This window comes from Poecilia reticulata, linkage group LG17 (assembly GCF_000633615.1).
Source record: "Poecilia reticulata strain Guanapo linkage group LG17, Guppy_female_1.0+MT, whole genome shotgun sequence".
Taxonomy (NCBI): domain Eukaryota; kingdom Metazoa; phylum Chordata; class Actinopteri; order Cyprinodontiformes; family Poeciliidae; genus Poecilia; species Poecilia reticulata.
In genome coordinates, this window is record NC_024347.1 from 14,147,150 (window position 1) to 14,161,897 (window position 14,748).

Sequence of the window (14,748 nt, forward strand, 5' to 3'; positions counted from 1 at the left end):
TGGAAACCCTTGATAAAAAAAAGTTGCTGTATCAAAGATTTTTATCAGAATAAATTTGTCTTAACAAAAAGTTTTCCTTTTTATCATTTCATGGCTGACCAGGTTCAGAACATCATTCATGATTGTTATTTTTTATTTCATTTTTACAATTAATTGTACATTCTGAGCTGGAATACACTGATCTGTGGATAAAATCTTTGAGATGGAAGTCTTTACGATGCACAAAGGGAAGASAGTGGCAGAATAAACGGTRAAGGAGGGTTRGGGTTAGTTGAGTCGAATGTGGGCGTGATGAAGTGAGTCTTTGGTGAGAGATTGGAGGAGGTGAGTCAATCGCAGCCYAATGTGGACTGAACCAACAGTATGACTCATAATTCAGAAACTTTAATATTCTTTGTAACTTTTGCATCAAAATCATGCATTCCAAACATACATTGATATTGCACAAGCACTGCAGCACTCCTTAAAATACATCTACATGTAGTTCTGCTCTTCTTTTACCTCAAAATACATTTCAATAACACTCCCTTTTTCCTCAAAGGATAACTTTATTTGGGTCAAATGCAGCATTTACACCCTCCCACCCCCCTTTACAAATGTCTGCTTTTTCTCAACTTGCACATTTCTAATATCAAAATTCACTGATGTTTAGCTGATTATCTACCAGAGTTTAATAAAGCTGTTGATTGGAACTTTCAGACAAACATTGAAGGGCTTTTGGGATTTGTCGTTGAACCATAAGGGAAGTTGAGTCAGACAGGACACAGTAAAAACAGACATACCAGAACAATTAAAGGCAGCGCAGTMAATTCCCAGCGGCAAGTTAGACAAACTCCAGACAGACTGAAATCCATTGAGCAGAGAAAACAAGCTGGGAAAATACAACTTTGACAACCCAGGATCTTCAGGAATAGTTTTTGTGCTCAGATAGTGGATCTTCAAAGAAACCTTTAAGAGTACAGATTTTAGTGGAAAATTATATTATGAATAAACATTAAGACATTTTTCTACCCATTAACATAAGGTATACCCTGTCCAAATTTGGTTTGACAACTCTATTACTGTGGAAAAATGTAATAAAGCTTATATTACCCTGCTTATTAGAAGTATTATGTTTTTTTTTATTATTTAAATTCCTTCAGTCTTTTGGGGAACACATTTTCTGTGGCAAATTAAAGACACATCAATAATTGGAAAAGAACATGGTGGGATTTGACATGGGGAACATGAACCGTTGCTCAGGGAACCATCAGAGCAAGGGTCCAAAATGCCTTTTTATCACGAGATTGAGWAATCAATGAAGATTGTATAGCATTTTTAGAAAGTGTAATCAGTGAGGATTTGCCACTCTCCTGTGAGGAGAAGGTGTACYTTGTTTGCTGTTGACGTTAGAGGGACCATGTTTCATGACAGAGCGGCAAATATTTTTTTTCCAGTCCCACATCTGAGTGTTTCCTGATATTGAATTGTTTTTCTGGAGGCATGGCAGTTTGGTGGTGTCAATCAAACTGAGTACTTGTGAGGTACATTGTCGTCTTTGTCTTTAGTAACAAYGCTTTAGTGCTACATTAAGTGACATGTGAAATGGAAATCTGTCGCAAACAAGGCGTGTTTTGTTGAATGCTGAATTGGCTGCTTCCAATTCAACATTGGAAAACATGTAGCACCAATAGGCAAACATTATAGTCAAGTGTTCATGCACTGCCTATGGATGCTTTTACAAAGCCTTCCTTTTAGTCTTGACCACCGTCTTTATCTAGTATTTGTCTTCTTACTTTCTGAACTCTTTCATGATTCTCATATTAATAAAGTGGCAACAGGTGCTCGTCGAAAAACACAAGCAAGAAGTTGTTTAAAAAAACTTCATGCCTTTCGGAAGATGTTAGGTTTTTCTTCTCTCCTCCTTCATTCCCTTGATATTTTACTTTATTCCCTAAAGAGCCAAAGTTCTTCAAATTCAGGGGAAACAATGYTGTCGTTTTTAATCAAAACTTCTCAAGAGATTTCTATAGGCACAGTAACAGCACAAACAACATTCACACAAAATATGCAATATACTGGCTCTACTGTTAACTTCATAAACACATTTCCCCTCCACCCAGGATGATTAAATAAGACGTGTAGGGATAGATTCCGGATATCCTCCCTAATTTGAGAATGAGCTCATGGTGCAGAGAAATATCATCCTGTGTCCAAGCATCAGTCTCTAGAGCAATAACCCTGTCAGTCAAAACATCTACAGAGAAAAAAAAGACAGAAACATGAAGTGAGAGCACAAAAATGTGAGAGGACAGGGGGAAAGAATCGCCTAAGATGAGCAGGAAGTCTTTTAGACAAAAAAAGATTATAATTAAGATAAAAGGTACTGAATCTGATGAAACAATGAAGACAGTATGCAGCAACAAAGTGAGTTATTATGTCTTCTGCTTGCAAATGCATACAGGCATAGTTTGGAATGTTCACATGACAAGTGAAACAAACAAATTCTTGGAAATTCCCGCTTGTTCATTAATGGGACAGGTGCCCTTATGGAAGTTGTGTTATCTGGGCCACCTAAGATGATTGTGACAGCTTAAATTAAGAAAGAAAAGTCATTTCCATCAAATATGCTTTTAGGCTACATATTCTTGTATGACTGCCAACAACACAAACTTCTCTGACATGCTTAGCTTTTACAAGCGTGAGTTTTTCCATTGTTTCTGAATGAGCATTGTGGTCAAGGTCATGTAAAGGATCAAACAACAATTTATGCTGGCATCCTACAAGCCCAAACACTCTGAAGTAATTTGTTCACTTTATTAGGTATACCTTGCTAGTAGTGGGTTGTCCCATTTTTGTCTTCAGAACTGATTTAGTACTCCATAGCGTAGATTCCCCRAAGAGTCTCGAACATTATTCAGAGGTTTTGGAAAACATTGACATCATAGCAAGTCATAAGTGTTGAAAATTCATGATGGAAATCCCCCCGTTCCACTACATCCCAAAGTTGTGCGATTGGATTGAAATCTGGTGACTGTGGGGGCCAAAGGATTATGGCGAGCTCACTGACATGCTCAAAAAATCGGTTGCCAGCATTATCCTGCTGGAAGAAGCCATAATGGGTGCACTGTGGTCATTAAGGGATGGACATGGTCAGCATTTAAATTGCCTTTTAAACCATTAAAACTGGGTAAAAAGACACCAACATTGACAGTCAGAATGGTTTGTTTGAGGTAGCATTGCTTTCTTGAGACCAAGAGCTGCTTTGTCTCAYAGCAGTCAACTAAGAGTTACCACATGAAACATAACGTAGACGTAATAAAGTGGTAGAAAACCTATTGTAGTTCCTTTCTTAGTGGGACTTGTAACACTGGGAGGAGGTTGCAAGTTTCTCATAGTCAGGATAACAGAATGCCAGTTAGAGTAGATCTGAAATTTGGTTTGATGATTTTCATGTGAAAGAATGCAGACTATTAGGAAGACCCAAAGAGCACTGTAAAGTTAAAAGTAGATATTTTGAATTTTTGCCCCTTACCCCGAAGAACAGCCTCCAAAGATGTCACCTTATACCACCTTTTGGACTGGGTTTTATTTAAACGTCATGTGTAAATCCTCATTTTCAATAGCAGAGCTATCCAGATTGAAAAAGATTGTCATTTTAGAGAAAGTCTCAACATCAATATTTCCACTAAACGGGAAACGCAAGTAGTTAGCAAAAAAGTTGTTAGCAGAAAAGGCAGTAAAGTGTCTCTCAAACTCTGCAGTCAAGGAAAGATGCCGGAGAGTGCCACACAAATTTTCTTTTATATTTTAGAATGAATTTCATTTCATGCAGTTGTCACCGAAGGAGCCATAGTTTAAATACTTCCTGAAATAATTTGATGACCAATCATTTGATGACCAATCTTGTGATTATTGTGACATATGCTGACAAACATATGAGGTAATTAGTCCAATTTTGCTGTTTATTGAACTTTCAGTTTCAGCACAACAAAGTAAAAAAATAAACAGTCAAAACGTGAACAACTACTCAAAACTGCTTGCGTGTTTTTCATGTTTCTCTAACATCTCCTCACCCGTTGCCGTGCCATCTGATTGACAGCTCCGCAAGCCAAAAGAGCAAAAGATTACATTAAAAACATATTCGGTYCATCTCAATGTTACTTTTTCAGGATTGTTGTTATTTTCAGATTGTTAATAAGTGGTTGCCTTAACACAGTGGAGGTTGATAAACTAATTTAAACACCTGCTCTGCAGAAAGTCAGTCTGGGTTGCCATTTTTTTGTGGTTGACTGTATTAAAACAGAAATTCACAGAACTTTGTTGAAATAATAATTACTGATATCTTTATTGCATTTGGTAATTTGAGTTTTGAGTTTTCTTGGGTCTTTAAWATAAAGTTCTAAATGTTTCGGATCTTAATTAATCTTTTGATTTGAACAAGACAGACATACTGCAGGCAGCRTTCACTTTGTCTGCTGAAGACACTACAGCTAATATCGATTTTGTACTGAAAATGCTTGTACACATTTTCAGCACAAGCATTACAAGTTTTGAGAAGAAAGATATGAAGTCCTGCTTTCAAAATGAAAATRTAAGCAAAAGTATTAAAAGGTTTGAGAACAAAAGACATGAAATCCTGCTTTTCGGACTGAAAATGTGTGCTCTTGGATTATGGCGGAAAAGTTCCTCCGTGTATGTACATATTTGAGCCTGCTTACATGATTTTGACCTTTCATGGACAAGAGAAAATTCGCAGTAAAGTCAGATGAATTGTGTGTTGCCCAATCAGTCCACCCACTCAAAAAAGAACAGATATCGGTTTGACTAATTGTGTTAATGTTTGATGTACCATGAACCTTGGACATATATTATTAAACCTTGCAGTGGTGGATATCAGCTCTTTAACAAATCCATCTATTTCACACATAGTTTTCAGGTGTTTAGAGTACTGGAGATATAATCCTCCCTCTTACAGCTGTTTCAACAAGAACCACAAGTGGGTTTGAAGAGTGTATCTGCTACTTGTCTGTTTTATCATAAATAAGATCCTTCCTATCTTACATCATGTCTGAGCCAGTCTGGACAACGATGATCAGCCGTTTCACAGTTACAGAATAGTCAAAAACGGAAAATCAGAAAGGAGCAACAATAGAAACCAGGGTGTGATGGTGTTAAAAATAATGACGTCACTAGTTCTTCCTTTTCAAGGCCTTCTAAGGACAGTCTCTGCGCTGTCTGAGTGCCTTGGGAGGAATGTGAAGTAGCAAGTGGATCATGCTGCATGAAGTAATGGCAGTTTGATTTTGGCATGTCCACTCCTCTTTTGTATCTGTGTTATTTCCAACCACAGAGTCCGTTAAATGAAAATAGTGAGCTCTTTAAGACTTTATTTCATACTGATTTCATGTGAATTTTTCAGTTTGAAGTCAGACAGATTACGAGACATTACATCGTGTTGTGTGTGCCTGTGTGTGCGCGTATTTCTCCGCACTGTTCCTGATTTCATTTCTTGGCTGTGCAGCTGTAGACAACACCATCAACGTAATTAAAGTTGGTTGGCGTGGTGCCTGGCCTGAATCACCTGACATCAGATGCATTTAAGGGCATGCTAATCCATCCAACTGGCCAGTGTGCGGGTTTAAAGAGTTCAACTGTGCTATGGGCATAACACTTGACTGCCATAGCCATATTTGCAGTATCAAACCCCTCCTTCAACAGCTCGACATTGGATGTGCTGTGTCTGTGTTATTCTATCCTCTAGTTGTTCTACGCCTTCTCAAAGTCATTAAAATATTTTCTTCAAATCTTATTCATTGTTCAGTTCACACTTTAAGCTCAGATCTGGGACCAAGATGGCATCTAATTTCAACACTTTCCAGCTGAAATTGACATTGTTTTGTTTCAAACCACAAATAGTCACTCAAGCCATTGTTGTGCCATAAAAGGGCCTAGTTTGGTAATGAATAACTATAAATAATTGCTTAAGCAAACATAATCGTTCCTAATTATGAAGAACGAAATAGCCACATGTCATATCCTCTCCGCTTGTGGATTTCTGCTTTTGTTGTTTTCTTGGTTAGATTTCTTATTTCTCTCAGTTTGGTCATGCTTGAGTTTTGGATTTGTTTTGCACTTTGCATCATCTTGTTCTACTTTATTCCTTATGTTAGTTTCTCTTGTAGGTGATGGGTTTATCTTTTGGGGCTTATATTGGAAATTTTTGTTGTCTAAGTTCCAGGGTTCCCACTGAAAAAAAAAATAAAATCCATGACTTCTCTATGATTCTCCATGACCTTCAATAAAATATTCCATGACCCACGTACAACAAGTTCAGAAACTAAAGTGTATGACTGAAAGACTAAAAACTATAGTGAACATGTAAAAGTTTAGTGCAGGCAGATAGCGAGGAAACATAAATGACAAAAATGTGAAAATGAAGCCCACACAAGCAGGTATAAATTGAAAAGTGTCAATACATTGACTAAGGAATCATATGATGATAATGTCAATACATAAACAAGGCAAATACAAGATTGTACATGTATTTAGAATTAACTGCTTCTACAAAAGTTCAAAACAGACAGGCACACACAGCACAACACCACTAGCCTTCAATTGAAGGCTTATTCRATGATTAAATAAATRCATATTTTTAATAAAATAGAATAATAGCTACTGCAGTGAGCATAGAGCATTACAAAAACAAAGAAAGATTCTCAGTCAGACTACAATCGTAACTTACTAGTAAAGAGCCGTTCAGAAGAATCAGCTCATTCATGAACGTCACATCACTATATTGCACACTTTGGCCACAGCGTTAGCGCACACCTGCGACACATCAGTCAGCACCTCCGCACAATAAACGCAGTAAGTGACAGCTTTTACCATTGCAAATGCAACATATTTGTCACTGTACTGCTGCCTTTGCTATAGCATCACTTGAGAGTGCACCCCAAGAAGTGTACTCTAAAAATGCACTTTTTAGAGAATAATCTAAAAAGTATATGTTCAATGCCGGTTTCGTCTCTGACGTAAGGCGTCCCTAACGTGGCCGTCGCAGATTCGATTACAGCCTGATGACCTTTGTTGCATGTCTTCCCCTCTTATTTATTAAGTTAAATCAACTTAATAAATTAAGTTGGATAAACTATTTTCCTTTTTCAGCATACAGGATTTTGGAAAAGCTAAAATAACATGTTAAAACATATGCTTAAAATAATTTAAGTTCTATGTGTATTTTAAGTACAATGTGAGTGATAATGTAATTTTGAATATTTCTGTTTTTTAGTTTGGAACAACTTAAAAGTTTGAGTTGACTTTCTATAGAATTTAGTCAAAGAGATTTTAATTATTTGTTARACAAAAATAAATAACTTGAGTGAGAGTGACTTAAATTTGTAATGTTAAACACACTTAATGAATTAAGTTATTCATTAAAAACTTTGTAAATTGAGTTGGAAAAACATAATGAATTGAGTTGGGTGAACATAAAAATTGAGTTGGTCAGATATAGGATATGAAACTTGGTGTTGAACTCAATTGTTTCAAGTAAAGTCACAGTAAAAGGATCCTTTAAGTTAATTTAAGTTAGTTAGATTTGTAACTTTTAAGTTAATTGAACACACAAAAGTAATTTGTCATCACTAAACCAAACGAATTAAGCAACATTTATGTAAACAGGTCCATAAAATGAACTACAGCCAAAAACACTTTTTAGAGTGTAGACCCTTTCAACCTTTGCCTGACACAATCATTTGATCACTTACCCTGGAAGGTATCTAACTGACTAGACAGCATATTTTCCAGCTCATAGGTGTAGGACTCAATTTTTTGGAGGGATTCTCTTTTCACCGCAGCCTGGTAACATTCCTCCATYTTCTTGGTGCAGCAAGATGGACCTTGGTGCTTACATATCTGCAGATCAGCATCTGGGCAAAGCAAAAACAACAAATCCAACAGTAATCAGTTTTGTTCTTTGTTGTTTTAATTACAAACATGGATTATTTATGTGGTGGGAGGGTAAGCAAATAAATACAGGAGTTCATTGAAATTTTGCAGCGGCTGTAGTTAATAAAACATATTTCCGACTCTGCATACGTCAGTTTATGATCATACACTGAAAGAAATATGTTACAGTGTATCTAAAGTTCCTGGCTATGTGCACAGACAAGTCATAACTCCTCTGAAAGACAGAAGCGGCACCATGTCATGGTGAGAAAGTAGACCAAGTATTTCATCCATGTTTAACAGCTATAAATACTGTCTGAGCTAAATATATGATCTTGCCTCAATGTGATAYGAAGGCACACATGGTTGTTTCATATACTGAGGTATGCACACGCACTTAATGGTAGATTTAAAGGAGATAAAAAAAAACATGGGTACCCATTTTTTTCAAACTATATATGATCATAAGTGGATATTTATTGACAATCATGATCACTTGATTTTAATAGGCTGCAAAAAAGCATTGTACAATAACCCGTACTTAAACTTCAACCAATATGATCTAACGCAAAGTTAACATCAGATGAGACTTCRTCCACCCTCACCTGTATCAGCTGCCTTATGCCATTGCTGGAGTGAGAAAGTGACTTGGGAACACATAAATAAAAAAATGTATTATGCAAAAGTCTTACATCACTCAGATAACTCATTTTACATGGGGAAAGGCTGGACAAGGATGGCTCTAGGCAGATGTTGTAATCAGAGCCTAAAGCATGGTGTTAGGCCAGACCACAAGACCAGCGCTTCACTGGTCAAATCCCTCCATGAAACACAATAGGGTTACATTCTGAATCTCTCTTTCACTCTCTTCTCCCTCTCTCCYATTTGCCGGGCATATCCTTGTGAGGCCTGGGTGTCTTTTAATTACCCAGAGAGACTGCATTTGTTTCCATCCCAGAGCCAGATGAATGAAGTCATGACTGGCTGTCCTCCGGCTGTTAGCTCATTATCTCTATCTCTGTAGGGGTCTAMTTTTTTATTTTGACACTTGTCTGTTGCCTAATGCTCTGCCTGCCAGATGTCTGCACTGTCATGGTAAAAGCAATGAAGTTGTTTTATTTGTGAACATGTTAGGATAATTAATTTCTTCTGATATAATCAGTTTATTCTTAATCTATCTTATGACACAATCTTTGTCCCTTTGATCTGAAAAAGAGTAAATTTTAACCAAAGAACAGTTATTATAGTGACTGAATTGTAAGGTTTTGTAGTGTCTGTAGTAAGTACAAAAGCTTAAGAATGGTTTAAAACTTGATCATTATCTCTTTTCTCCACTGTTTCCATCCCTTTTGTTCCTGACCTCACTCTCTCAGATTGATCCTAGCCTTGACTCTTTGTTTGTCCTATCCATGTAATTGCATTAAATAAGCGATACATAAGCCAGGTTTTGTTCTAAATAGAAATATTAAATAAAATGTCTATATTCATTAGAAAGATGACTCAGTTTCTTCCRTAAAATCAGGCAGTAGCTTATTGGCTCCTTTTATCAGCATCTTTTTAACACCTACACGCATGAGATTTACATTAAAACCAGGTTGCTTTTAGAAAAGGTTTAATTCTTCATAAGATATAGTGTTRAAAAGSTTCCTCAGAGATTTTGGTCCATATTAACATGACTACAACATGCTCATGCTGTTGCGCCAGATTTGTTGCTTCCAAACTCTTCTGTTCTAACACATCCCAAAGGTCCTATATTAGACTTTGATCACGTGACGGGGAAGTCATTAAATAATAATAAACTCATTTGGTATGTAAATGATTTCTTGAACAACTAATCTGTTATTTAATCTGTTTAAATAACAGTCAGTTTGTAGTCAGAGGCACAAGATGTTAAAAAAAAAATGTTTCCTAAGACAAGAAAACATGGTATTCACAAATAATCAGTATGCTTTACTTTCTGCTGGTCTATCATATAACATTTTAATAAAATATATTGAAGCTATTAATTATAACGTGTCAAAATGTGATTGTAATGTGTAATGGGATCATTATTTTTTCAAGTGGTCGCATTACATCTTTTTCTTCCCCGTTTCCCAGGGAGTAAAACAAAATCTAATGTCCCTTACAATGTGTAATTAGTGCCCTATGTACACTCTCCTTATGCTGCTTGGCAAAACTTTAACACAGTCCAGATGAGATGCCAGTTCTGAAACTCATTTAATTGTTTTCAGGTGACTAATGCCTTTGGAGTAAATGGTCAATGATCTTGTCAAAAACTCAGTATAGAGAAGCTCAACCACTGCACAATTCCTGTAACTCACATGCCAATAATGATATGCTAAACAATTGAAGCATATGAATATGTGCTTTTATTGTTAGTGATGTTTCTCCATATGAATCAGCTTTGGAAGGTAAGTACATATGTATACCACAAAATGTTTACTTTTGCACTCGTTCGAGATGATTTTTGTTACGGAGCAGTTTGCAATGTAATCTGACTGTCTCCATTCAAGATATGAGGAATATTACATAGGGTARCATTGTGCAGATCAAACAATATTTATATTTTGTTTCAATCTTTCAAATGAGGTATGGATATTCCACTCTGATGTTCACTTATATTTGGGAGAGTGGTGCTTCCTAAAGCTACTGTTTATTTATATGCAGTGCCATTTTTCCAAGAACAAGAATAACTTTGTTAAAAACTACGCAGTTAACTTGGTTTGCCTTCCGCTGCCTCAAGAACTCTGTACCCTTTGAACATGGAGGATATTTACACTGTAAAGATTTGCTGGGCTTACTACAGACCGGGTTGAATGAAAGCACATCTCAAAGCGGTCTTTGCCACATACCTGAAGTTTTGGACTACCTTGAAACAAAGTCAGAATGTTTGGCTTTCCCAGAACCAGAGCTGGAACTGCATTTAGTGATTGGCATGGAGTCCAAAGCCACATCAGAGGCCAGAAGTTGGAAATGCAGATCATAAAGATAGATGTAAGGTTAGTGGGCAAATAGACTCAGACCTGCTGAAGCAGCAATTTACTGGAAGGGCATTAAGACACTATTACTTATAGTATCTGTTACGACCCATTTAACAATATATGTTGACTTAGAAATGCCCTTAAGCCCTCCGGTGTTCTTTGTGTTGGTTGATGAACATTAATATTTCTATGTAGACATTTCTATATGATTTAATAGCAAACATACACTAAGAGAAAAACCTATTCCTCTGAACAGCCAGGGGCATAGAAAATCAGCTGAGGCACAAAATTATGCACCATGTATATATGATGTATATACAATGACTATATTCACATGATAAATAAAAAAAAACTTGATAGATTAGATAAGACTAGTTAACTGACTTTGCTAAATATTTGGTTGTGTTATGTACTTAAATGCACTTCTCAACTCAATAATGTGGTCTATGTGATTTTAGAGGACAATGTAGTCTTGAATTTTGTCTTTAAAAAACTCAAAATAATCCCTGAGAACATTTTTTTTTAATCTCTAGATTTAAACTCTAAATGGCAGCTGAGAAATTGAGAGAGGGCAAGTAAAACGACTCGAAACTACTAGTTAATCAAAGATTATGTCAAAGTTTGAGAGCTGTAAATGTTTAAGGGCATGAAAACACATTGTAACATACTGTTTTCCAATTCATCAACTGTTAGGAGACCAGCATACTTTTGTTTTGTTAATTACACAGGTTTACTCTTGTATTGAAGTAAGCCTTTTGTCTCTATAAAAGGTAGTATGAGATCAAAAACACAGATCGTTGAATGTGAGAAGACAAGTAAGCAAAAAAAAACATTATTTAACTCCTTATATCTCTGGAATAGATAATACATTTTTATTTCCTTATTATGTAGTTAATTTAGATCTTATCTCATCAAAACAAGTTTATATATTTTATATATGAAAAATATCTTAAATTACCCCATAAACATAGCCGTTTAGGTTTTAGTTTAACTACAAACATTGTAAATACCAATCAATGTTTAAAGCAATAGCATCCAATTATACCACTTCTATGGCAATTGTTGATAAAATAATTTTTCGCATTTTCATTTTGAAGAAAAGAATGCGAAACAWAACATAAATGTGGTGGTGCAAGTATGCAGTTCATTTGAAACTGGATCCTCCAAACGCTGGGTGACACACTCCTGCTACTTTGTAAGAAATCTGTTCACAGCACATAAAGCGCAGCACTGTATCCTAAGGCAAACATCACACTGTRAGGAAGGCTGAAGCCTGGCCTCTTCACATTTCAGGAGTTACTTTTGTTGGCATACGATGTGAGGACCGAAGAAAAGTTGCATCATTATGTACACATAATTCTTACACATGCTAAATCTCCCATTCTAAGCATCAGTTTCACATCTTTGAGCTTTAAAGATATAATTCAAATTTAGAAAGCTTAATCACCAAGTAGTTCCCCCCCCACCCCACCCCCCTGATCACTCTAGTCTCCAATATGTACATGCACCTACAACAACACAGTTTAACAACAGAAGTAATATATATGTATGTATAAATATGTACACACCATATACGTTATATATTTATATAGTTCCTTAATCTAATCAAAGGCAGAATAATTTGTTTCAGTAATGAATGTTTTTGCAAGGAGGAGCTGTTCCTCTCTGATTCTGACTGCAAATTCATGGGGAAGCATGACTGACATGCCTCTTCAAACTGTGAAAGTTCTTCAATTATTATCACAACAGTCTTTAATGCAAAAGAGAATCCTGGGGAAACTAACACCATTGTTCATTGACAAGACAATGACAAGAGTTGGTTTTGAAATTTTTAAGCTACAAGGCTGCAACTTATCCGTCAAGTAGGTGACAAGTAGGGTCAGAAAAGTTTTGTATAAAGTTCTGGAATGTTCATGTTGAAAGTTGAGCTACAAACCACAAATATTTTAAACTAGGTATCTGTGTGGTCATGGCTGTAGGATTTTCATCCATTCCCTTGCTAACTGTGTCATCCACTTTTCCTAATCAGTGAACTTGAAAGCGTCTCATAGGGTGTGAATGATGTTTCACTGGTAAGCCAATGCTTACCAGTTTTATGAAGTCATTAAAGTTCTTTAATGACTTCATGATATGGTCGCCATCTTTAGTTTCAGGAGAAGCTAGTAGACATGTCCTCCACAGATCGTAGCTGCAGGCTAAAGTTTGTCTTTATAACTACAACTGCACCGGGTAATGGAAATGACATACTCTGTTGCCAATGGTAACGCTACATAAAACAAACATATCAAGTGGTTTAGATGCACCTCAAACTATGTTTCCCACTCCGCTATCTATTACTCTTCTTCCAGTTACAGCATGCAGACTCATGCTGGGTGACACTTGACCTGAAACCAACATGCAGGTTAAACAACTGCCGCAGTAATCTCAGTCTTTATCAAGTTGAGCGCTACTCCAAAATAAACCATAACCTTAAATACAACCACCATAAAAAATGACCCCAGGATTATCAGTTGCAATGCATCATTATTCTAAATTTAATTAACTTTAAAACAAAATTGTAATTTTAAAACAAAAATCTTTTCCTTTTCATTTGAAGAGCAAACATAATCAAAAAACTTGGGTCTCACGTTTTTACGTAAAGGTCCAGTGCTGATAAATTCTGAGTTTCCACACAGTCTCAGCAGTTGATCTAGAATCTGAATGTGTAGCCAATGGATTTTCTAAAAAAAACAAACAAGAGTAAAAAAATCTTACCAATATAGCTACATCAAGACTGAAGGAAAGTTGCACGACTCTGACCAGTTGACTTCAGTTTAGTGATTGTCACTGGCAGAGTGACAATATCTGATAAGCAAAGTTATGTAACTGCCTTGGGCCTTAAATCACCAGCCCCCTAACATGATAAAATGACAATGGGCGTTATTTCATTCCAAATTAAAATGAAAATCTATATATGACAAAAATAGTTTTCTTAAGACCAAACTTAAGAAAACAGTTTTCCACAATAACGAGAAAACTGCTTAACCCTTGTGTCCAGAAATGGAGTCCAACCAACCCCACACATGTAAAACTTGTATCATTTTCCACAGTCCTCTACGTTTGCCTCAGTCCTATCCTTGGAAAAAATGGTGASTATAGAATCTGAAATGTTGACTGTGGATGGAGAAAAACACTTGCCAGAATATATTTAATGTTTAGAGACAAGAGTGTGGCTTACTATGACCTATTACCATATTTTCCGGACTATAAGCCGCAGATATCTCTTCCGCTCCAGGTTTTCYACAACGATGCAGCATGCAGCAGAGGGGGGCGGACACCCAAAATTTGAGTCATAGCAGGTAAATTGAATATCACATTTATTACAGTTGAAAAATATAAAGGTGCCAAGTTTAGATTTAACTGAATTGATTACGGTAGTTTGCGAACGGTAACTGTAACAGTAAAAGTGATGATCCTTCATGTCTGCTACTAGCATGTGCTAAATGAAAATAGGCGTTTTCTTCTTCTTCTTCTTCTGTTTCTTATTTAGATTTCAAAGGCAGCTTGCTTCCATTATTGTTGCACTACTGCCATCTATTGGATCCTAATATCTATACCTCAAATTCTCATGATCCTAGTATTATTTAAAAAGACAAAAAAATCTTATTTTTCCCTTCAATRCTATTTAACTGATCAACAACATTCTCAAATTTCAATTCACTATTAAAATTCCATTTTAATGGCCATTTTCTTCTTTTATTTCCAATTTTGACTTCCAATGACCCCTATGATGAATACGAACTTTGGACTGCGTTTTCCCTCGCCCGGACGCGGGTCACCGGGGCCTCACTCTGGAGCC

General features: G+C 36.2%; 1 protein-coding gene across 2 annotated transcripts in view; it reads right to left on the reverse strand.

Moving 5' to 3' along the window:
• The window catches only part of gpc5c (glypican 5c), a 100,471-nt gene that overhangs the window by 78,766 nt on the left and 6,957 nt on the right, over positions 1 to 14,748 (reverse strand). For both annotated transcript variants that reach the window (XM_008433801.2, XM_008433800.2), the window contains exon 2: positions 7,749 to 7,910. In XM_008433801.2, coding sequence (XP_008432023.1) covers positions 7,749 to 7,910 — 162 coding nt within the window. The remainder of the gene's footprint in view (positions 1 to 7,748; positions 7,911 to 14,748) is intronic.